This window comes from Anomaloglossus baeobatrachus, chromosome 5 (genome assembly GCF_048569485.1).
Source record: "Anomaloglossus baeobatrachus isolate aAnoBae1 chromosome 5, aAnoBae1.hap1, whole genome shotgun sequence".
NCBI lineage: Eukaryota > Metazoa > Chordata > Amphibia > Anura > Aromobatidae > Anomaloglossus > Anomaloglossus baeobatrachus.
This window is the reverse complement of record NC_134357.1, coordinates 463,941,908-463,967,971: the sequence shown is the minus strand read 5'-3', so window position 1 is coordinate 463,967,971 and position 26,064 is coordinate 463,941,908. Positions and strand designations below refer to the sequence as shown.

The following is a 26,064-nucleotide window of genomic DNA, read 5'->3' as shown; positions in this document are numbered from 1 at the left end:
GCACATGTACATTAGCAGCACTGTGCCTATTGTATTGAAGCATCTAATGAGCGTGTGCAAAGAAAATTTTGAAGGGAAGGAGGAACAGTGAAATATCCTATTGTGACTGGTGAATCCTGTGTTATTAGTTGTGTATACATGTGTTGCAATCCTGTCTTTGCTGATAAGGAGCCTGCTGAAAGGATAGGAAAGAGCACTAGTCTAACATGTACCAGTGGCTGGTGTGAAAATTGCAAGACTGCTAATTCTATTTCTAAATACAGATCATAATACAAAAAAATGTATAAAGAAATGTAACATAAAAACCTGAATTAAACAATAGCTCATTTTCTGATGAAATTCGCAGATTACAAGACTAGCATTACCAGGAAAGGTGAGTATAGTATGTTTTTTTTTTGTTTTTTTTTACCATCGGCAGCAGATAAATCTACATCAATACCTGCATGATTTGGTGCGTTTTGTTTCTGTGGTGGATGGTCCTGGAGTTTCTTGCATGATAGCAGTGAAAGAAGTGATGTGCACATAGTAATAGTAAGCGCTGATGGCGGCCGTGTGATTGTGGTGTATAGTGAGGGAACAGGAGCTGCTGGGTCATAGGAGGAGACTGTGCTTCCACTGTAACTGGGGCTAATAGACCAGCCCAATTACATGGGAAATAATAAGAAAGTACAAATATTTCAGTATTTATATCCCCCATACCAATGTGGGGACACAATGGTGCACAGCGTAAAATATAAACTAAACAAATTAAACAGTTGGAAAAAGGCACAGTCAATCCAAATCATGGTTATTAGAGCGACCTTTGTTAAAAATAAAAAGTGGCCAATTAATTAAAATATTTGTTACAGAATGGGGAAAAATATTTAAATATATTTTAGTGATCATTAAAAAAAAAAAATGGGAAGAACTGCCAATGTTTCTCTTATTGTTACACTGATATCACCTCATATATATATATATATATATATAAAAAAAAAAAAGTATATAACAGTGACATAAAAATGAAGCCCATGTATCAGTAAAAAAAGGAGCAAAAAGTATTTGAATACAACTAGAATTTTTTTTTTGTTATTTTTTGAAACTGCATATATAAACTCCACCCCCTCAAAATAACAAAACAAAAAAAAAAAAAAACAACGTGCCTGCTCAGGAGCAGGGGTAGATGGCCTGTTCTTGAACTGGTTAAGATAGGTCATCGATATCTCATTGGTGGGGGGGGATCTGACCCATCGCATACCTACTAATTAGCTGTTTTTAGCTTCTGAATAATGTTTTACATTTACCAGACATTTTTGTTACAATAGGCCCCTCTTTGTTCAATGAACGTTATTCGGACACGTTTTTAGCCTCTAGGTGGCGATGTAAAGTTTTTTCATTAGCTAACAGATATTTTGGTTATAACTGAAACAGCCAAGCTGCAATTTTATGCGTTTCGGAGATAACCCTTCTCCTTTATCACGAAATTCACCATATTTGGTGGATTTCCTGATGAAGGAGAGGGGTTATCTCCGAAATGCGTAGAATGAACCACCCTGCATTGCTCATTATGGAATTAACTCTTTATTGGCACAGCAGCGCGGATGTTTTTCCACTTTTTATCCTTGTTTTTTCCCCTGAGTATTTAGCTTTGTTGTTTTTATTAAATCCACACTATATAGTTGTATAGATATGGGACTTTTTATTCATTGCTAATATTTATAGCCATTACAAGAGGGCGGTGCTTACCAGGTAATAAGAAAGAGCAGTCTAGAGACACGCCCCAGAGGATCCTGTGAGCACCGCCCCCAAGTAAAGACCATAAAAATGATCAATGAATAAAAAGGTCCACATCTCTGGCACTGTAGGCGTATTTAAAAATAAAAAATGCGAAAATTTAAAGGGGAGCAGCAGTAACACCTGACTGCCACAAGTCACACAAAAATCGGCATCACCAGGACACATACCTCTTCTTCCAGCCAGTCATTATATTGTACAATCCCAGCCATCACCACATCCGCTCCCTTCATGTAGAATGTTATCTCTCCGGTGGCATCCTCCTGCACGGCAAGGGTTAAAGAATTGACAATTATTTCTCAAGTACCAAAAGACTGCAATACAAAATGCAATCATTATAATGCTCAAACTTCATCCTAAGGAATATCTGCTATGTTTCAGGTGACTCCTGTAAAAAGGTTGGGATATAAAAACCTGATGACAGGTTCCCTTTAATGAAAAATAAATGTAGATACTTTTTGTTGTTGGTTATTTATTTTTTTAAAAACCATTTTCCTGAACATACTTCTCTTTTTTATGCATCCCTAGGGCATGACCGTAGCTGCTATGACACAATGCTGTGACATAAATGCTTTGGAATACCTGGGATTGCAATGTTATTTTGCCTGTTAGTTTCGGGGGTAGTTTGGGGCCTGACACAGGCATGGCTTTGTAGATTTGTACACTATGACATCCCTGTGATCTGGTCTCTGGGTGCTGATGGGTTGACAGAGTGAGCACCCTCCCTCTGTAAAACTTCTAAGATGCCATGATCAAGATTATACGTATACGGATTTAACCCTTAGATACCTTATATGGTATATAAGGGTTAAAAAGGACCTGTGATTTGCTAAAAAAAATTATGTTAAATATCTTGTGAAAATCCCTCAGGTTCCTTGATTCTGTCGCTCTTTTCCATTTTACGTTATGTTGCTCCATTGCAGAAATATTCACATTTGTTTTCAAAGAGCGCAATATGTGAAATCTCCGTTTTGCAGTTTAATGGTGCATTTCTTCAGAATCTCCTCAGGGGCGTGTCCCTCCTACATGCTGCAAATCACAGCTCAGCAGTGGATTTAGCAGTCTATCAGTCTCAGACACTGCCCAACAGAGACTTGCAGCCTCTGGGGGAGAAGGGGCGAAGGTGCATGTACCCCAGAAAAGACCGAAGAACGCCTAGTTGGACTTGAAGCAGAGATTTCACATACTGCGCTCCAGAAGAAACAAATGTGAATCTCTCTACAATAGAGTAACGCAGCACTAAATGTAAAAGAGCAACAGAATCAGGGGAGCTCAGGGATACAAGTGACAGGTCCTTTTAAAACCTGGATCAAAGGCAAGTGTAATCCCAGCAGGATGTGAGCTCCTGTACTTGTGCTATAATGACCACTCACAGCGGGTTTGTATTTTATTTCACTGCTGAAGTGGTACTTTAATTCTAAGTCTCTGCCCCCAGTCTTCTCTTCACCCTCCGGTGACTTGAGCTATTATTGGCGCCGCTCCGTCTCCTGCAGTTTTTGACCTGCCGGCTGCTCCAGTGCTTTCATGGAGCGGCCACCGGTCACAAATTAATAAGTCTATGAGAGCCTCGTTTTGGCTCTCATAGACTTCTATTGAGAGCTTGTGACATAACTTCTGACTTTCACCCAGTAAAAGTTACAGTCACAAGATTGCGCTGCAGGACTGGAGCAATGCTGAAGCAATGGTGAAAAAGGTAAAGACATCGGAGGGTGAGTATACTACTAGGGATAGGGACCCTAGGTTAAAAGAAAAAAAACCAAAACCGCTGGAGTGGTGCTTTAATTTGTGTTTTTCCCTAATGAAATGCAGCCGTTTCAAAGAAACCCATGACTTTGTTCATCCTGAGCTTTCTGGTTCCAGTTCTGTGACACTTACAAAGGCAGAACAGCATTCACAAAAGTTTTTTTTGGTTTTGGGTGGGGGGGAGGGGAGGGGGAGTTACGTTCTTCAGCGTGCTTATCATTTAACGGACAAACAGCAACAGAGAGGCCCTGACATATTATTCCTAATAAAGGACGTTCCCTCAGGAGTGACACAGAAGAGGCCGGGTGTAAGCTGCGATGTGATTGTGGCTGTGCCGAATACCACAGAAGTGATAAGAGGCGATGAGGTTAGAGCGGTGCAATCGGCCATAGTGGAGCCGTTATTATTGAGGGTGTCTAATGACATATATGTAGGAAATGGTGCAGAGCCCGGCTTCCTGCACAATAATGCTGCCGTAGAAAGCCTTACTAGCTGCTCCAACATAAATAGCATGTCAGCGGACCCTCGTGTGAGTCACTTCCTCTGCCGAAGTTCAGGGGGAGGTTAGAACTTTCTCATGTTTACACTGGATCACGGTGGTTGGCAGTCACTGTGCCACGGAGACCAAAGCATCCGAGACGGGCATATCATCAACAACATGTCCAGCCATGGCTCATAGTGTCACATAGTAGACAGTGGAAGACATTATCTTGACAGATTTTCTTATTGGACGGCATAAGGACTCAGATTCACATAGCCATCAAAATCACAGATCCGAAAATGAGATCTGCGAGACTCAAAGCAGGTCCTGTCCTCATCCGATATGAGTAATAGGACATATTCCATGGGCTTGTGTGCTTCTCCGACAAAAAAAAATATCAAGCAGCACACTGACACTGCACACGGATGCAGGAATGTAGCTTCATTATTAATGATGTGTGAGTGTGCTCGCCACTGCTCAATATTCGATAGGTACTCAGCCAAGTATGGCGGGTGCTCGGATGTGTTGCTCGTCAATGATCTGACATAAATAATGATGGGAGCTGGCACCAAAGTGAGAGCCTCTTGTCTCTGAATGGCTCTCGGTGGGGGCAAAAACAACAAGTTCGGATGTTGTGGGTAACAAACAACAAAAAATCCGGCCACCTTCCCTTGGCGGTATGTGGGCAAAAGGCTGAACTGCCCAATCATTGACTTCCACTTGAGCCGAGCCCATCAGAGTAAAACCTGCTCTACTTAAGTAATGAGCACCTGATCAATTTAGTGCTCATCACTACTTAATATTATTAGTATTTAGTTTACCCACTTACTATGTAAAGCGCCATCCTTAATTACATAGTTTCCTCTTTTATTATGTATAACACTGTCCCTTAGCGCTGTCCCCTATTATATAGTGTCCTCTCTTATGAATAGCACCATCCCTTACATAGCGTATTCTCATTATTTTTGTTATTCACAGCGCCCTCTCTTTATTACATAGTCCTCTCCTGTTAAATATAAAATGACTCCTGATGGAAAAGCATCTGACCAGAAGACCAGTCCATCAGCTCCTTCATTAGAAAAGAAGCTTCACCATATGCAGCCATTTTATTGTATATCTAACAAGAGAGGACACTAGGGAATAAAGACAGAGTGCCATAAATAACAAAAATAACAAGATAAACCGATATACAGTATAAGGGATGGTGTTGTACATAACAAGAGAGGGCACATATATATATATATATTATATATATATATATATATATATATATATATATATATATATTTGTGGGAAGGGGACCCAGGCATGATTTCTTGCACATGGGGCCTTACCCGTACAATAATGCCCATCCTTTTGCTTTCATAGGTGAAAGGGAAGATCTGTAGAATGGTGAAGTTCATGATTTGCCCACCAGGTGTCCTCAGCTGCATAGATGACTGGTCTCTTCCGACCAGCGTCAGCCCCACGCTCTCAGTCCATTGTACAAGGGCCACCTATGAGCGGAGAAGGTGAAAGGTCACAACTATGGAGTCAGCAAGGTGATACACAGCAAGAGACAATGCGGCTTTATGAGTGGTTATGAAGACAACAATGGCTGACTGTTTGTGGATAACCAGCTGCTAATTAAAAATGGCATTTTAATTTATTTATTCTTTTTTTTTTTAAATGGAACAAACATTTTATCCTTGCAATAAGAATATCCATAAAAATTGAATAAAAATAATATATGGTGGTTATAACTTTATATTAAAATCACACTACACATACAGTACTTGTCCTCTTCAGCTTTTTGTCTTATAAGGCTATGTGCACACGCTGCGTTCTGGCTTGACAAATAAACTGCAGCGTTTTGACAACTGTAAACAATGCGTTTGACAAAAAAAATGCACCCAAAATGCATGCATTTTGGATGCATTTTGAATGCGTTATGAATGCATTTTGGATGCATTTTTGACCATGCGTTCCCACTCGGCTCTGCTACATCCCTACATCCCCATAGAGCATGGCTGGATGCCAGACAGAGCCGCGCGATGAGAATGAACTCAGATGAACTTCAGCCGACTTCATTATCATCGTGCGGCTCTGTCTGTGTGCTGCAGCTTGATTTGCGGTCACTGGTGAAGGACTCACCCATGACCGCAAATCCCTTGAGTGACTGAAATGAGCCGCGCGATCAGCAATGCCGTGACCCGAGACTGCAAATCACCAGAGTGAGGGCACAGCTGATCGCGGGGCTCACTTCAGTCACTCGGGCGACTTGCTATCACAGGTGGAGGACTCCAGCTGTGGCCGCCCGCGGGTAACCTGAGTAATGTCATCGCTGATAGCGCTCACTTCAGTTGCTCCGTGGAGCTGACAGCTAGTGGTTGTGCTCTGTGGCCGCTCGCTGTCAGCTTCTGATGTAGCTGAAAGCGTTGTGGGACCTTGTGTGGATTACCTTTGACCTGGAGGGGTGGTTGTGGGTTAATAAAGTGGTCAAAGAGGGTGTGTTTTTGTCTTTTATTCCAAATAAAGGAAGAGAGAGAGACCGACTGACGGACAGAGAGAGAGTGGGTGGAAAATGCAACCAAAATGCACAAAAGAAGTAACATGCTGATTTTTAAGCGTATCGATTTTGTAAAAAATTTGGCATCCAAAACGCTGCCTAAAAAAAGAAACGTGCGCATGGAATTTGCAGACTTCTCATAGACTTTGTTGGGGAAGCAGAACGCATGCATTTTGTCATTGAGACGCTGCAGTTTGAAATGCAGCCAAAACGCAGGAAAAAATGCACACGTGCACACATAGCCTATCAGTTATAACAGTCTAAACAAACCATTTCTCTTAAAGTGATCAGCTAATAACCATGGATCTGATTTTTCCTCTGCCTAGTCTTCTATGCCTCCCTTTTTAAATGTTTTCTATCTTGTTTAATAAAGACTGATTTGTTTATATCTCCTATTTTTGTAGGTTTACTTCACAGAGGAGGGCCTTTTCTCTTATTTCCCTTGTGGTCATATTTGGATTTTATTTAACCATTGATTTGGCTTCAGTAAACTAGCGATCAGTTAAAGTTTCTCCAGTTAAGTTTTTCTTAAATGGGTTATTCCTATTTTTATAAGTGAGTATTTACAGATAGGTCTTGTAAAAATAAGCAATTTTGCAATTTACTACTTATTAAAATTTTCAACCGTTCTTGAGATATCAATATTTTACTTTTATTTACAGCTAGTTGCCTTGGAGACCGACCACCTCTTCTAGACAAGACATCATGAGCAGTGTTTACAGGATCTTTTCTATTGATCTTGTAGATTTGAAGCTGGGCAGTATCTCTCAAGCTCGCTGTTAACTCCTAATCCAGGATAGATTCGGCACAGTGCTTACAAGCTTGACAGCAGCGGTGGTCGGTCTCCTAGGCAACAAGCTGTAAACAAAAGTAAAGTGTTAGTATCTCAAAAACGGCTGCAAATTTTAACAAGGAGTAAATTACAAAAGTGATCAATTTCAGAAGCACTATCCGACAATATCCATATCTATAAAGATGGTAATAAACCCTTTAAGGGTGGGATCGTTGGACTGAAGTGGATTATACCTCTCTATAAAAGCTTCCTGCCTACTCCTGAAATAAATAAACAATAAATAATAATATAATATATATTATTTGTATTATTATTATTATATTATTAATATAATTATTATATTATTAATATAATTATTATATTATTAATATAATTATATTATTAATATATTATTAATAATATATATAATTAATATAATAATAATAATAATAATAATAATAATACAATAAACGACTTATGAAAATTATCATACTCACAGTTTAGATTCAGTTCATCCAATTCATAACCGCCCATTATTTCACTCACAAGTCCCAGAAGCGCCTGTAAGTTTTATTATAGCCCCCCCCCACCTCTGCCCCCATTGATTTAATGCCATGTCAAAATAATTCCTTTAGATTAAAAGAAGGGAGTTTAATCAAACAATAGTTTATACGTCTCCACTTCCTTCCTGAGCCTGAAAACAATGCAGATGTTTATACAGGATAAAGAACGGCAATTAATGCCACATGTTTCACGAAAATACATTCTGAGAAGTCCAGGAAACACTTCCCATGTCCCAATAAATTTCTCACCTCATTTTTAATGCTCGCTCCCCCTACTCACAAAACCTCTGATTAATCATTAGCCTCATTTGAAAGCCTGAGAAGGATTAAAGCCACATCTTTATATTCAGATCTGCGGTGTGGCCAGATTCCAAGACTTTTTTTTTTTTCCTTCCTTCTTTTTATTCTAAAATGATTACCAGTGTTAAAGTTAATGATAGTTGGCATTTAACCACTGGAGAAACAAAAATATACCGGCTGCAGTTACATGGAAAAGTCACTAGAGGGCGCTCATATGCCATTTTAATACCGTCACCACTGACTAATCACACAATAATGCCCTTATAATAAGAGTAAGGGGGACCGTGATTCTGCAGGTGATCGGACAATGCCCCTATCAAAGAAAGTGACATAAATATTATAACATGGGTATACAAAAAAGAAAAAAAAACCTTGGTACCTGAAATTTTTTTTAATGGATTTAAGGTATTTGAGGGTGCTAAATACAAAAATTCCATTACCATATTATTTTTTGAGCTAATGGACATCAATGAAAATAATGCATTCCCCGGCAGATGTTACCGTCGGTACACAGCCCTCTCTGCTCACGGCTCCCAGCAGTTTAACCCCCTGAATGCTGCAATCAATGCAGGGAGAGGAATCGCTTACCTCTCACTAGCGATTGGGTCCCTGTAATGCGATGACAGGTAACCCTGGTTCATCACCATAATGATCCCGGGTTACTGAGGGACGGATTACCTCAGAGACCAGGGGCATCTACGTCACTGGTATTCCCTTCAGCAAGGTCCCGTGGCAATGGCCATGAGGCCTAGGTGCAGGGAACCCCGGTGACGTCACAAGGTGAATTAAGTTCATGCCGGTGGATCATTGGGCTTTCCTGCACATAGGTCTCGCGGTCTTTACTACAGGACATTGCTGGAAGGAACTACGGTGATGTAGGTGCTCTGGAGGCAAGAAGAAATGAACTGAGTTCATGTCGGCGCATCTACAAGAAACCCCAGTGATTCACCGGCATGAACTGGATTCACCTTGGGTTGTCACCGGAGTTCCCTGCAGTAGGTCCCGCAGTAAAGATCGCGAGATGATGCTGCAGGGAACCCCAGTGACATCAAAAAAAGCACCTAAGCACGCACAAAAAAGCAACGTGGGCATTACACATGAGTTTTTTCCTGCCTTTTTCACGGACTCCATTGAAGTTAATTGGGGAAAAGAAGCAAGAAAAAACGCTAAAACTATTGACATGTTCCTTCTTTTTTCAGCAAGGAATAAAAGAAGCAACGTGTGCACAGCAAGTTACGATAGTCATAGATCTCTGGGATGATTTTTCCTTGTTTTTATTGATTGAAAAAAAGCAAGGAAAAATGCTAGAAAAAACGTTAAAAAACACACTGTGGGCACAAGGTCTAAAAGTTGGTCAACCCAGTCTTGGTTTATACCCCAAAAGGTCTGTCTTAATAAGTATATAAATACAGGTAAAAATTATGACTATGAAGAGGAGCATCAACAATCCTGATGTATTCTGCTACATCTGTGGAGAGTACATGGCTGAATACCAAAGAAGAAATATCACAGACTTTGTGCAGAGTATGCCGGACTTATTTTCAGTACAGCTTGGAGACAAGGATAAGTCTTGGGCTACACATATGGTTTGCAAAACATGCGTTGGGATCCTTAGACAGTGGACAAATGGTGAAATAAAATGTTCAAACTTTGGTGTGCCACTGGTATGGAGAAAATAAAAAACCACCATGATGATTGTTATTTGTGTGTTGTAAAGATTAAAAGCTTTTACAAGAAAGCTCGGTGGATTATCCTGATTTGGATTACGCAAGATGACCTATTCCACGTGACATTGACATTCCTATACCAGTGTTTACCAGAACATCCACTGTCAGACTCTGAGGAGAAGCAGAAACTGGAGTGTAAGGCAGGAACAGTGAAAATAAGCCCTACCCTGAAAATAAGCCCTAGCAGGATTTTTTGGACTTTTTGAAGTATAAGCCCTACTCCAAAAATAAGCCGTAGTTGCATACTCAAATGAACAGTTTCCTGAAGGAGGGCTTTGTGCAGCCGTATTTCGGGATACATAACTTCTATTGTCCCTTTGTGTTGCTCTAGGCCCCGGCTAATTAAATGATGGAATATTCACCCTCTTCCCCCCCCAGAATCGCACCCACCACTCTGAATCCTGCACGGGCACTAACACTCTATGCCTCCTGTACTGGATCTGGCCGAGGATTGCACCACAATCCTCGGTAGCTCTGCTGGCAGCTGCATACAGGCTGTCACTCTCAGATCAGGAGTGCTGCCGAGGATTGCAGTGAGAATGCGCCAATTAAGTGACTGACTATTCGGTCGCATCCCCCCATAATCCCACTCACTGCACTAAGTCCCGCACGGGCACCCGCACTCTGTGCCTGCCATGGCCAATAGACCCGAGTCCTGACAATGGACTCTCGCATTTCCTATTCCCTGCCACTCTGGTGGTCTCCAAATGGGGTTACAGTCATAACAGTTCCATCAATCATTCCCATGACTGCTGCAGTCAATCCTTCGCTTTACTTGTCCCTTTCAATAGATGAAAACATCACCATTGAGATTAGTAATGTCAAAACTGACTAAACTTCCTAACAGACAAATGTGAAAAGGTGCAAACCAAACATGAAACATACAGCTGCACTCTGCGACGCTAAGGTATACAAACATTGAATATAGGAATTTGGACATGCATTACTCTAAGGAACTACTTTTAAAAATTGAGACATTTAGTACATAAAACGCCCAATTTTATGTGAGCCCAACAGCCAGTGACAAGGCGTATCTCTTATGCTGGGTCCCTACAGAAATGCCTCCACTCAGGTTGAACAACCTTCAATTGTATGAGCTGGCAGGAACCTGCTAGTAGGAAATTAAAAATCGCCCAAAGCTGTTGGGAAGGAGTTCTCATAAAAAAGGCATGACCCCATCAGTTTTCTCATTTTAGATTACAGGATCATGCCTTCTGACTGTCACTCCTTCCCATCTGCTTAAGGCGATTTTTAATTTCCTATAAGCAGGTACTCGACAGCCCATAATTTTGTATGTTGTTCATCCCGGGTAGAGGTATTTAGATAGGGAACTGGCATAAGAGAAACGCCATGACGCTGGCTGCTGGGCTCACATAAAACTGCCCTTTTTATATGCTAAGTGCTTCAATTTTAACATTTATTTCTTTAAACAGCAATGCATGTCCAGATTCCTGTATTCAATGTTTACATACCTTAGTGTCAGAGTGCAGCTGTATATTTATTAGACCATTGACTGCAGTGGACACATGAAAAACGTATGGGCACGTGAATGCTGAAGTACTAGTGAAGACCTTTAGGAGCGGGGGCAGGGGATTTAAAGGGGTGAGTAAAGGTTATTTTATGACACGCTCGTTTTATAAAGTGGTGGAAAACCCATTGAATGTTTTCTTAGTATGTCATTAATATACAATCATACGAGTATCGTCCACCAGATGGAGTTACACGAATCCCAGAGTGAATGCGACTCCTTGGGTGGAATAACACGGCGGCTGGTTAGCCGAGTTCTTCAGCCCCTTATCTGCCATCTACTTGTATCCATTTACTGTAGCAGCGGACGGCTCTGCCCAGGGGGCTGTAACAGATAGCTCAGGACAGGGGCTTCTCAGAGGAAACAAATTTAGGAAATCCTGCCTTCTGTCTGAGGAAACGAATTTTATGCCAACTGGTAAAAATTTGAGGGTAAGGAGAGACAGAATAAACAATTTCTTACATAATTCAGAGTCTCACCTTCCTGGATATGGTAATGGAGGAGCAGCGGCAGATCCCGGCACATGAATCTATGGCTTCATAATGCAGAGCATCAGAATAAGCAGATTTATATACCCCAAAGAAATAACGAAAGATGCAGGTGACGGAGGATTGAAGGGATGAATTGCATTATTTCCCATGGGATGTCTAAAAGGGGATTTCATACTTTTATTATCTATCACAGAAATCATTGGGTTGAACAGCTAATGTGCTCCTGAGTCTGGGTCATAGGCACTTTATGAGTATAAAAGCATATCAAATATCCCATATTTATTTATAGGATGAGGATAGTTCAGGAGCGTCACACATTTACAGTATATTAATGGGAGTTCCTGGACTTACGGTACCGTCACACATAACGAGATCGCTAGCGAGATCGCAGCTGAGTCACGGTTTCTGTGACGTAGTAGCGATCTCGTTATGTGTGACACCTACCAGTAATCAGGCCCCTGCTGTGAGATCTCTAGTCGTTGCAGAATGGTCCAGGCCATTTTCTTCAAAGGCAATGTCCTGCTGGGCAGGACACATCGCTGTGTTTGACACTGTGTGACAGGGTCACAGTGACTGCTGAGATCGTTATACAGGTCGCTACTGCAACCTGTATTGTTCCTGCATCGCTGGTAAGATCTGACTGTGTGACATCTCACCTGCGATCTCCCAGCGACTTACCAGCGATCCTTATCAGGTCACATCGTTTTCGGGTTCGCTGGTAAGTCGTTGTGTGTGACTGGGCCTTTACTCAAGGCTCCTAAAAATAACTGATAGGCCTGGAATTTCTGCTGGGGCATTTCCACCATGGAATGATTGCTATTGACCATAGGATGTTTTGGGTTTTTTTCACAAGAAAACGTCCACAGCAAGTGGATGACATCCGTAAAACCCTATCCATGTGTACGGTCACCTGCTGCGGATTTTATCTGCACAAATTCAATAGATACGGTATGAAGTAACCCTAACGAGTCTTCCTGGGGCATAACCATCACTGTCACAGAGAGTGCAAGCATGACCAGGTCCGTGCAGGAAAGGGGTCTACTGATGACAGACAACTTTTCAGCAGAACGTGCGTCCTCAAACATTCAGATGACGTGGATTGCGGTGCAGAGAGCCACCAGGTTCCTGAGCCGAAACAGCTATAGTGAGTGTGACCACCAGCCTATGGAGGGGCTGGTAACTGATGGCGCGGATTCATCGTGAGCGTTGCAGGACATCAATCCCATGTGCCACTTAACCTCCTGTGCTGGCTATGGAGGAGAAAAAGGTTGGCTCTTGTCACAGATGCACAGATAAAGAAGAATAATGCTTTACTTTTTTGTGTTTGATGAGAGCTCAAGGATGGTGGTCATTATTTTAGGAAGGGGACAGGATAGGGGACATTACTACATGAAGGGCCCAGGATAGGGGACATTACTACCTGAAGGGCCCAGGATAGGGGGCATTACTACCTGAAGGGCCCAGGATAGGGGACATTACTACCTGAAGGGCCCAGGATAGGGGACATTACTACCTGAAGGGCCCAGGATAGGGGACATTACTACCTGAAGGGCCCAGGATAGGGGACATTACAACATGAAGGGCCAAGGATAGGGAACATTACCTACATGAAGGGCCCAGGATCGGGGGACATTACCTACATGAAGGGCCCAGGATCGGGGGACATTACCTACATGAAGGGCCCAGGATCGGGGGACATTACCTACATGAAGGGCCCAGGATAGGGGGACATTACCTACATGAAGGGCCCAGGATAGGGGACATTACCTACATGAAGGGCCCAGGATAGGGGACATTACCTACATGAATGGCCCAGGATCGGGGACATTACCTACATGAAGGGCCCAGGATCGGGGACATTACCTACATGAAGGGCCCAGGATCGGGGACATTACCTACATGAAGGGCCCAGGATCGGGGACATTACCTACATGAAGGGCCCAGGATAGGGGACATTACCTACATGAAGGGCCCAGTATAGGGGACATTACCTACATGAAGGGCCCAGTATAGGGGACATTACCTACATGAAGGGCCCAGTATAGGGGACATTACCTACATAAAGGGCCCAGTATAGGGGACATTATTAAAACATAAGGGTAAGGATGGAGGACAAGATTTAATAAAGAGGCCAGGATAGGGGCCAAAATTAAAGACTTATTACAGAATGGGGAACATTATTGCAGGATAGAAACAATACTACGGGGGCACATAGATCTGATCACCATGTTGGTGGAGGCCCTGTCCATATTTTACACTATTGCCCTTAGCACTCTAGTTACGCCACCGGTCTCTAAGTTTCCACTGACAGTCACCAAGGCTTTCTAAGGGCACATATAATGTAGAACAGAGTTAAAGGTGAACCATCTAAAAGGTTATACCCAAAATAGTAGGTTATCACCTATAAACAGGATACGGTGTAAGTTACTGGGACATCCAATGATGTCCAGAAAAAAAACGATTTCTGGAAAGGAGCGAAGGTGCGGTTTCCGGAGTTCTGCTCTATTTGGAGAAAGCCAAGAACAGCGCTCCTCAATTTCTGAAGGTCCATTACACTATCACAGGAGCGCAGCACCTCCGCTCAATTCAACATCCAATTCCCAATCTGGAAACCTTTCAAACTTAAGAGTTTACATTAATGTAAGGAGCTGCTAGGACAACAGTAATAACTGAATGTGAAAATTTAGAATTGGAATGGACAAAAGCCTTTATTTTCTTTTTAACTTTGGAATACGTCTTATTTTTTTTAGGTTTTTGGCTCTTTTTGCACCTTTTCAAGGTGGTATGTTGGTTGACACATGACTGTGTGCACATAAGCCATAGTCACGTCTGCATTTGATAATTCCATTGTTCTGCTCCATCGTAGAAGCGATAAATAATTTAATTATTGCCAGATCCGACACATGACGTACACCAACGTCACTGATTAAAACAGATGTGAACGAAGCCTTATACATTTCTTTGTGTAGGAAAATATATGTCATGTAGAGGCTGTCCACATGTAGCTACAATGTAATAACCATACTGTAACGGTAAGTGCAGGAGATGTAACTTTATACTCTGTGCACCTAAAAGGACACATTTTCAACCCGCGATTTCCTTTATGGTTAGGTCTCAATATCTATTCCACATAATCTGACACCTTTGAAACAAACATGCTGCTAGGCATATAATATTTCTTTACGCCCCCCCAAAAAAAACAGCAGATGTAAATGAATTTAGACCAGAGGGGAAGTTCAAAACAGAATAAACCTGTCTTTACCTCATCAGGGCTGGACGCCTGGTAAACCCGACAGGAGTCTTCGAATTGCCTTTCTGCCTCGGCCTGGTCTGTCACACCGTTAGACTCGTAGGAAGGGGTGACGTTGTGGCAGAGGGCAATCCCTTTAACAGCTTCGTAAACTCGGCTGCTCATTGTCTTCCTCACTTTGGTGGTGGTGCCTTTCTGCGCAGGAGGATCATGAGAAGGCTGGAGAAAGAGACCAATAAAGGAATGGTTATTGCAGGATCTGGCCAGGTCTAATGTCTTAAAAGAGCACACAACCTAAAATCAGATATTCTGAAAGATGTGGTGCCACAAGATGATGCTACAATCAGAAAATATATATAAAAAAAATGGCAGTGAGTGGGCATTATAGAGTCAAAGAATGGTAGAGTTAGAAGGGACTTCAAGGGCCATCGGGTCCAACCCCCTGCAAGTGCAGTTTTTCCTAAATTATCCCAGCTATATGTTTATCCAGCTTCCACTTGAAGATGTCCATTGATGGAGAGCTCACTACCTCCCAGGGTAGCCTGTTCCACTCTTTGGTCAATGCTATTAGGATTTTACATGTGGTGAATTAAATTTGGCTCAAGTCATGCAGTGTCAGAGTCATCCCTCCATGGGATAAGTCATGGCTGATGGTCCAAGGTCGTACAATAGAATATATTGGGGGTTATTCTAAAGCCACGTGTGCCATTTTCTGGTGCTATGTTGGCTTATACAGCGTTACAGTAACTGATAACTATAAATAACCATTACAGGGGAGGTCCAGGATGACCAAGACGAAGGGAATTTTGTTTACTTACCGTAAATTCCTTTTCTTCTAGCTCCAATTGGGAGACCCAGACAGTGGGTGTATAGCTACTGCCCTCTGGAGGCCGCACAAAGAACTACACTTAAAAGTGTAAGGCCCCTCCCCTTCTGGCTATACACCCTCCCGTAGGAGTACAGATTCCTCAGTTTTAGTACCAAAGCAAGAAGGAGGAAAGCCAATAACAGTTTCAAAAACAAATTCAATCCGATAACATGATCGGAGAACTTAAGAAACAACATGAACAACATGTGCACCCGAAAAACGAAACCCTAAGAACAAATAGGGCGGGTGCTGGGTCTCCCAATTGGAGCTAGAAGAAAAGGAATTTACGGTAAGTAAACAAAATTCCCTTCTTCTTTTTCGCTCCTAATTGGGAGACCCAGACAGTGGGACGTCCAAAAGCAGTCCCTGGGTGGGTAAAAAGATACCACATGAACGGGCTGTCAGACAGCCTCTTCCTACAGGTGGGCCACCGCCGCCTGAAGGACCTGTCTACCTAGGCTGGCATCTGCCGAAGCGTAGGTATGCACTTGATAGTGTTTGGTAAACGTGTGCAGACTCGACCAGGTAGCCGCCTGGCACACTTGCTGAGCCGTAGCCTGATGCCGCAATGCCCAGGACGCACCCACGGCTCTGGTAGAATGGGCCTTCAGTCCAGATGGAATCGGAAGCCCAGCAGAACGGTATGTGTGAAGAATTGGTTCCTTGATCCACCGCGCCAGGGTGGATTTGGAAGCTTGCGATCCCTTATGCTGACCAGCGACTAGGACAAAGAGCGCATCAGAACGGCGTAGAGCCGCCGTGCGAGAAATGTAAATCCTGAGTGCTCTCACCAGGTCCAACAGATGTAAACCCTTTTCAAATTGGTGAACTGGATGCGGACACAAAGATGGTAAAGTGATATCCTGATTGAGATGAAAGGAAGAAACCACCTTGGGAGAAAACTCTGGAATTGGACGCAGTACTACCTTGTCTTGGTGAAACACCAGGAAGGGAGATTTGCAAGATAACGCCGCTAGCTCGGACACTCTTCGAAGAGACGTGACCGCCACAAGAAAAACTACCTTTTGTGAAAGCCGAGAAAGGGGAACCTCTTTCAAAGGCTCGAAAGGCGGCTTCTGGAGAGCAATGAGAACCTTGTTCAGATCCCAGGGTTCCAATGGCCGTCTGTAAGGAGGAACGATATGACAAACTCCTTGGAGAAAAGTACGTACTTTAGAAAGCTGTGCCAAGCGCTTCTGAAAGAATACGGATAGCGCGGAGACTTGACCCTTAAGAGAGCTAAGCGACAAGCCTTTTTCCAACCCAGACTGCAGGAAGGAAAGAAAAGTTGGCAATGCAAATGGCCAGGGAGAAAACCCTTGAGCCACGCACCACGCTAAGAATATCTTCCACGTTCTGTGATAGATCTTAGCTGAGGAAGGTTTTCTAGCCTGTCTCATTGTGGCAACAACTTCATGAGATAAACCTGAGGCCGCTAGGATCCAGGACTCAATGGCCACACAGTCAGGTTCAGGGCCGCAGAATTCAGATGGAAAAACGGCCCTTGAGACAGCAAATCTGGACGGTCTGGTAGTGTCCACGGTTGGCCTACCGTGAGATGCCACAGATCCGGGTACCACGACCTTCTTGGCCAATCTGGAGCGACGAGTATGGCTCGATGGCAGTCGGACCTGATTTTCCGGAGAACTCTGGGTAACAATGCTAGAGGTGGGAACACATAGGGGAGTCGGAATTGCGACCAATCCTGAACCAAGGCGTCTGCCGCCAGTGCTCGGTGATCGTGAGACCGTGCCATGAAAACTGGGACCTTGTTGTTGTGTCGTGACGCCATCAGATCGACGTCCGGCGTCCCCCAGCGGCAACAGATCTGCTGAAACACGTCCGGGTGAAGGGACCATTCTCCTGCGTCCATGCCCTGGCGACTGAGAAAGTCTGCTTCCCAGTTTTCCACGCCTGGGATGTGAACTGCGGATATGGTGGACGCTCTGCTTTCCACCCACGTCAAAATCCGTTGGACTTCTTGAAAGGCTTGGCGACTGCGTGTTCCCCCTTGGTGGTTGATGTACGCCACCGCCGTGGAATTGTCCGACTGAATCCGAATCTGTTTGCCTTCCAGCCATTGTTGGAAGGCTCGCAGGGCAAGATAGATTGCCCTGATTTCCAGAACATTGATCTGCAGGGTGGACTCTTCCAGAGTCCACATCCCCTGAGCCCTGTGGTGGAGATACACCGCTCCCCACCCTGATAGGCTCGCATCCGTCGTGACCACTGCCCAGGACGGGGGAAGGAACGACTTTCCCTGTGACAATGAGGTGGGGAGAAGCCACCAACGCAGAGAGTCCTTGGCAGTCTGAGAGAGGGAGACAGTCCTGTCGAGGGACGTCGATTTCCCGTCCCATTGGCGTAGAATGTCCCATTGTAGAGGGCGCAGATGAAACTGCGCGAACGGGACTGCCTCCATTGCTGCTACCATCTTTCCTAGGAAATGCATGAGGCGCCTCAGTGAGTGCGACTGGCTCTGAAGGAGAGATTGCACTCCAGTCCGCAGCGAGCACTGCTTGTCCAGTGGAAGCTTCACTATCGCTGAGAGAGTATGAAACTCCATGCCAAGATAAGTCAGAGATTGGGTCGGGGTTAGATGAGACTTTGGAAAGTTGATAATCCACCCGAAACTCTGGAGAGTGTCTAGTGCCACTTTCAGACTGTGTTGGCATGCCTCTTGAGAGGGTGCCTTTATAAGCAGGTCGTCTAGATACGGGATGACCGAGTGACCCTGCGAGTGCAGTACAGCTACTACTGCTGCCATGACCTTGGTGAAGACCCGGGGGGCTGTTGCCAGACCGAAAGGTAGCGCTACGAACTGCAGGTGTTCGTCGTGTATGACGAAGCGTAGGAAACGCTGATGCTCTGGTGCGATCGGCACGTGGAGATACGCATCTTTGATATCTATTGATGCTAGAAAATCTCCTTGAGACATTGAGGCTATGACGGAGCGTAGGGATTCCATCCGGAACCTCCTGACTTTTACGTGTCTGTTGAGCAACTTTAGATCCAGGACGGGCCGATACGATCCGTCCTTTTTTGGGACCACAAACAGATTGGAGTAAAAACCGTGACCTTGTTCCTGAAGAGGGACGGAGGTCACCACTCCTTCCGCTTTTAGAGCGGCCACCGCCTGCAACAGAGCATCGGCTCGGTCTGGTGGGGGAGAAGTTCTGAAGAAACGAGTTGGCGGACGAGAACTGAACTCTATCCTGTACCCGTGAGACAGAATATCCCTCACCCAACGGTCTTTGACGTGTGACAGCCAGATGTCGCCAAAGTGGGAAAGCCTCCCACCGACCGCGGGTGTGGGAATCGGAGACCTCAAGTCAGGAGGACGCCGTTTTGGCAACGGTTCCTCCGGCTGCCCTTTTTGGGCGTGACCGAGACCTCCAAGAATCTGAGCGTCTCTGGTCTTTTTGAGTCTTTTTTTGACGATGCGAATTGGGACCTGCCCGGTCCTCGAAAGGACCGATAACCAGACTGACCCTTCCTCTGTTGGGGTCTGTTTTGTCTGTGTTGCGGTAAGGATGAGTCCTTACCCTTGGAGTGTTTGATGATTTCATCCAAACGCTCTCCAAACAATCGGTCACGAGAAAAAGGCAAATTGGTTAAGCACTTCTTGGAATGAGAATCTGCTTTCCAATGTCTCAACCACAGGGCCCTACGCAAAACAACGGAGTTGGCTGACGCCACTGCCGTGCGGCTTGTAGCGTCAAGAACAGCATTAATCGCGTACGACGCGAATGCCGCCATTTGCGAGGTCAATGGTGCTACCTGCGGGGCAAATGCACGTGTGACGGAGTCAACTCGCGCAAGCCTGGCTGAGATAGCTTGGAGTGCCCATACGGCTGCAAAAGAAGGCGCTAATGACGCTCCAATCGCTTCATAGATGGATTTCAGCCAGAGCTCCATCTGCCTGTCAGTGGCATCTTTAAGTGCCGCTCCATCTTCAACTGCAACCAAGGATCTAGCTGCAAGCCTGGAAATTGGAGGATCCACTTTTGGACACTGGGTCCAACCCTTGACCACCTCAGGGGGAAAAGGATAGCGTGTATCTTTAAGCCGTTTAGGAAAACGCCTTTCAGGATAAGCGTGGGGTTTCTGGATTGCGTCTCTAAAGTCAGCGTGGTCCAGAAAAGTGCTTAAAGTACGCTTAGGGTATCTGAAATGGATTCTCTCGTGCTGCGAAGCTGACTCCTCCACAAGAGGAGCTGGTGGGGAAATATTTAACATCTTATTGATGTTAAATATAAGATCATTAACTATGGCGTCACCATCTGGTGTATCTAGATTGAGAGCGGTTCCAGGATCAGAATCCTGATCAGTTACGTCCGCCTCATCACCCATAGATTCATCTCGCTGGGATCCTGACCATTGAGATGAATGTGAAGGCCCGTCATAGCGAGCCCGCTTAGGCTGCCCGGGGCCATCGTCCGAGTCAGAGTCTTCACCCTGAGGTGTATATGCCCGTCCCGGAGCTTGGAGCTGAGGGGGACCAGGGGGCAATGATTGCACAGTGTCCGTGGCCTGAAGTACAGGCCTAGCTCGCAATGTGTCAAGAATTTGTGACATAGTGAGAGACATTCTGTCAGCAAAAGCTGCAAACTCAGTGCCTGTCACCTGGACAGCATTCACAGGTGGTACACCCTGGGTCACGTCCAGCAGAGGCCCCGGCTGTGCAAGCGCCGCAGGGGCCGAGCACTGCACACAATGGGGGTCCGTGGAGCCTGCCGGTAGAAAAGTCCCACATGCGGTGCAGGAAGCATATAATGTCTGTGCTTTGGCACCCTTGCGTTTTGCGGACGACATGCTGCTGGCTCTCTGCAATGTGAGAGAGTCTATAGCCAAAGGGCGACCAGCGCTATGCAATACAAAGTATTTGTAGCAACAAAATACTAAGAATAGTACTGGCACAAGAGGGGGTGAGCCCTGAGGGCTGCTTACCGCCCGCTGAATAGCGGGTAAGAGGCGAAGAATTTCTTGTCTGGGTCTCCCCGGCTCCCCTCTGCAGCTCAGCGTGTCAGCAGGAATGGCTGCCGGCGTCTGTGGAGAGGGGCGGTCCGTGGGAGTTCCCAAACAAAAGTGCGGGAAACAGTGTCCCCTCTGTGCCGATTGTGAGGGCTGGAGTATGTAAAAACGACTCCAGCCCTCAGCGCTGATGCACTGGCCAGCGTCCCGCCCCTCTCCTGACTGGCAGGTCTGGGGGCGGGAACGAACGGGAGCAGGCCGCAAAAGCCGGGGACTCGAGTTATCAGCGCGGCCGCCGTAAAAGCGCGGGCCGCGCTGAAGTCCCCGGCGCACCACAAGTGCCAGCCGCGCCGCAGTCCCAGCGGCCGGCATGACCGATTTCTAGATGTGGCCAGCGTCCCGCCCCTCTCCTGACTGGCAGGTCCGGGGGCGGGAACGAACGGAATCAGGCCGCAAAAGCCGGGGACTCGAGTTATCAGCGCGGCCGCCGTAAAAGCGCGGGCCGCGCTGAAGTCCCCGGCGCACCACAAGTGCCAGCCGCGCCGCAGTCCCAGCGGCCGGCGCGACCGATTCCTGGAAGTGTGCCTGCTTCAGCTAAGCTGAATGAGGCCATGGCACAAGCGCCGTAGCGCTGATGTCCCCCGGCGCACTACAACACCCAGCATGCTGCGGTGTGAGCGCCTGCACGGGGACACAGAGTACCTTGAGGATGCAGGGCCATGTCCCTGATGTACTCCGCTCCATCCAGCATCTTGTCCAGGGGCTGTAGATGGAGCCCGGTCTCAGTGCCTGGAGACCAGTAAATCCCACTTCACCCAGGGCCCTGTAAAAAGGGATGGGGAAGGAATCAGCATGTGGGCTCCTGCCGCCGTACCCGCAATGGGTACCTCAACCTTACAAACACCTCCGACATACAGTGGGGTGAGAAGGGAGCATGCTGGGAGCCCTGTTTATGGGCCCTCTTTTCTTCCATCCGACATAGTCAGCAGCTGCTGCTGACTAAAAACAATGGAGCTATGCGTGCGTGTCTGACCTCCTTGCGCACAAAGCTAAAACTGAGGAATCTGTACTCCTACGGGAGGGTGTATAGCCAGAAGGGGAGGGGCCTTACACTTTTAAGTGTAGTTCTTTGTGCGGCCTCCAGAGGGCAGTAGCTATACACCCACTGTCTGGGTCTCCCAATTAGGAGCGAAAAAGAAATTTGTTTTTTTTCTAAAAACCATAATTGTCAAGAGTCTTTTGAGGAACAGCAGCAATAATGACAACAACTAATGAGTAAGAAATGTTCTTTCAATGGAAATCTGATTTCTCCCATTGGGCAGCATTCATACGTGCATAAGGCTGGGGTAATAAGAGCACCGGTTTGCAGGTGGCGTCACGGTCAGTCACATGCAGCAGTAGCACCATGGGATCCTAGACTTATAGTTATGGATGATTTCAATTGTTTGGAACGGTCAGCGGCTGGAGTGATTATACTATAGATTGTTCCCTACGACTGACATACGTAGTAGTTAAAAAATCCACTTGGGCGTTTTTGAATTTTTTTTGCCAAATGATCTCCACACATGGATGGGTCACTCGGCTGACCAACGATCAATCGCTCTACAAGCCGACCCACCAGCTCTTTACTTATTGATCTGTTGTATGACCACCAATAGTGGTGATGAGACAGCATCAAGCTTCTATACCATGAAGATGCACAAAAGCAAAATGTAGAATGATCCCTTTTCTCCAAGCAAAATCCAACTAAAAAAAGGCGGCTTCAGCATCCAATAATTATCAATTTGTTTTATTATGGTGGCATCACAAATACAGAAACAGCAGCAAGGTATTTATTGGTGGATATGTCTAGTTGATTTGATTAGTTGCAAGGGGTTTAAAGGACCACTCCAGCGTTTGTTTTTTATTTTACCACTTATATTTCACGGATGCCGTTTTCACCTTCTATCCACACTGTTCTGGTTGTCTTCTGCTGTTTGTGATCTGCCGGCTGCTCCAGTGTTTCATGGAGAGCGCTGGAGGTAATTTTTCAATGCAAGTCTATGAGAGCCTCATACTGGCCTCAATCTGGCTCTCATAGATTTTCATTGAGAGCTTTTAAGTTCTGATTTCTGGCCAGTCAGACATTGTGGTCACAAGATGACGCCGAGGGACCAGAGAGGCGTCTTTAAAAGGTGAAAATGCCTGTGATTGAGTATAAGAGTACGAACAGGGACCTTAGCACCACACCAGAGCTGAAAAAAAAGAAAAAACGCTGGAGTGTTATGGTATTCGTTTGTGAAAAATCCAGACCTATACTAGAGATTGTTGCTGCTGTTTCTCTATTTTGGATGCCATCATTAAGGAAGTTGATAATTATTGCATGCTGAGGCGCCTTCTTTGACTTGAATGTTGTATGCTCCTCGGCTGGTTGTTCTCTTATTGACATTGGATCTTGGATCTGTATGGCATCCAACAGCACCATTGACCAATGTAATCTAAAGTGTGTGTGGGGCCATTGCACGAATGTTTATTCATTTGTAGGCACATTTTCAGCTTTAGCCTTCTCTTAGGAAGTGGGTGGTTGACCGCAGATTTATGCTGCCCAAACCCCAGGCAGCATAAATCAGATTTAGAGTCATTGCATCCGTGTATCGTCTACTGTCTAAAGCCTGATTTACACCTTATGATATCACATACGATATCGTATGCGATGGTACCCGCCCCCATCGTATGTGCGGCACGTTCAATTTGTTGACCGTGTCGCACAAATGATTATTTGCCGTCACACGTACTTACCTTTCCATACGACCTTGATGTGGGCGGCGAACATCCACTTACTGGAGTGGGAGGGACGTTCAGCGACGTCACGCGGCAGCCGGCCAATAGAAGCGGAGGGGCGGAGATGAGCGGGACGTAAAACATCCCGCCCACCTCCTTCCTTCCGCATTGCCGGCGGGAGCCGTGGGACGCAGGTAAGATTTGTTCATCGTTCCCGGGGTGTCACACACTGCGATGTGTGGTACCTCGGGAACATTGAACAACCCGATGTGCAATTTTAAGAAAATGAACGACGTGTATGCGATGAACGGTTTTACGTTCAATCGCAATCGCACATAGCTGTCACACGCTACAACACCACTAACGATGCCGGATGTGCGTCACTTACAACGTGACCCCGCCGACACATCGTTAGATATGTTGTAGTGTGTAAAGCCCGCTTAAGGCTACGGTATTACCGAGTTAACATGCTGTGAAAAAATGGCTAGTGACTAGATGTCTCAAATGAGTAGCCCGAAGCAGATCACTTGCAGCTTTCCCCTCCATCACTGCTAAACTGAAAGGTCTTCTGCTTTGCGTGTCAATCTGGGGGAGGGGGTAAAAAGAAGCTATCATGGACTGGCCAATTTGACTAGTCATTCTACCACTTTAACCAGATCAGGACCAGGCCATTGACCACTTTTCCTGACTAGGCACATTTTCTATTTCTTTTTTGTACATTCAGTTTTAAGAGCTAGAAATTTTTTTTTTATTACTCAGATAGTCTACTATGATCTTAATGATTATCGGTGGAAAAATCTAAATAATACAAATATGTTTTTTACTTTTATTTAAATTACTACAAAGGGTTATTACAATAGAACATAAAATAGGTTCCGCTTTCTGTAAACTTTTTATATACATTAAACACGGGGGGTTAGACGGGTGCCGGGCAAGTTAAAATATTTTGTCATTAACAGCAGTATTATTTTATTAATTCATGTTTTGTCTACTTAATTATTTCACAAATTATGTCCCCATAAGGTCATAAGTGATTTGGGGGACATTTCATAATTGAAATACTTTTTTCAATCAGATTTCCCCTGTAACTAGTGCGGATATATTAGCCCCAGTTACAGGGGAAATTTAACCTCTTGGCTGGCGGGGTCCGTGGTGGCAGGAGCCGCGGGGTCCGTGGTGGCGGCAGCAGCGGAGACCGTGGTGGCGGCAGCAGCGGCGACCGTGGTGGCGGCAGCAGCGGCGACCGTGGTGGCGGCAGAGGGTGAGTTGTGCAGCAGGCTGGTGCGGTGAGTGTCCCAGTGTCCCGCTTCAAATGATGGCGCCTGGAGCAGCACATGCACAGATGGAGCTCTCATCCAAGGGTTCCATCTGTGCACGCGCTGACTCCCGGAGCGGCGCATGCGCAGATGGAGCTCTCATCCAAGAGCTCCATCTGCGCACGCGCCCACTCCCAGTGCCATCATTTGAAACTGGGACCGGTGCCTCCCGCACACAGGCACCCGACTGCCGCCCGCACTCAGCCACAGGTACCCGGCCGCCGCCTGCACGCTGGCACAGGCACCCGACTGCCGCCCGCACGCAGGCACAGGTACCCGACTGCCGCCTGCACGCAGGCACAGGCACCCGACTGCTGCCCACACGCAGGCACAGGCACCCGACTGCCGCCCGCACGCAGGCACAGGCATCCGACTGCCTGCCGCCCGCACGCAGGCACAGGCACCCGGCTTCCACCCGCACGCAAGCACAAGTACCCGGCCCCTTGCACGCAGCCACAGGCACCTGGCCGCCCGATTGCCGCACAGACCGGACTCCCAGGTACAGCTATATTCGGATTTTAAGACGCACCCCTCAGTTTCCTCCCAAATTTTTGGGAGGAAAAGTGCGTCTTATAATCCGAAAAATACGGTACAGTCTTTTGCCTTGACAACATTGCAATAAGAGGTGATCAACACATTGTATCTATCTCAAAATATTATTAATAAAAACGATAGCTCAGGACACAAAAAAATAAATCCAGATCAGTTTTACTGTATAGTGAACATGGTAAATAAAAAAAAATTAAAAAAAATTGTAAAATTGCACTTTTTTTTGCAATTTCAACTCACTTGGAATTTTTTTTTCGCCCTCCAGTGCACCACATGATAAAATAAATGGTGTCATTCAAAAGTACAACTGATTTTGGAAAAAAACAAGCAATGTGGATGTAAATAAGTAAAAACAAAAATAAAAAGTTATGGCTTTGGAAAGAAAGGGAAGAAAAAAAAAAGTTAAAAAATAGAAAATCGC

At 45.5% G+C, this 26,064-nt stretch overlaps 1 protein-coding gene across 1 annotated transcript in view; it reads right to left on the bottom strand.

Annotated features, from left to right (window-relative positions):
- Positions 1 to 26,064, bottom strand: part of ATP9A (ATPase phospholipid transporting 9A (putative)) — a 165,834-nt gene that overhangs the window by 61,987 nt on the left and 77,783 nt on the right. Inside the window, exons 14-16 of the mRNA XM_075350592.1 lie at positions 15,189 to 15,395; positions 5,332 to 5,493; positions 1,944 to 2,036 (exon numbers count right to left, since the gene is read on the bottom strand). Coding sequence (XP_075206707.1) covers positions 1,944 to 2,036; positions 5,332 to 5,493; positions 15,189 to 15,395 — 462 coding nt within the window. The remainder of the gene's footprint in view (positions 1 to 1,943; positions 2,037 to 5,331; positions 5,494 to 15,188; positions 15,396 to 26,064) is intronic.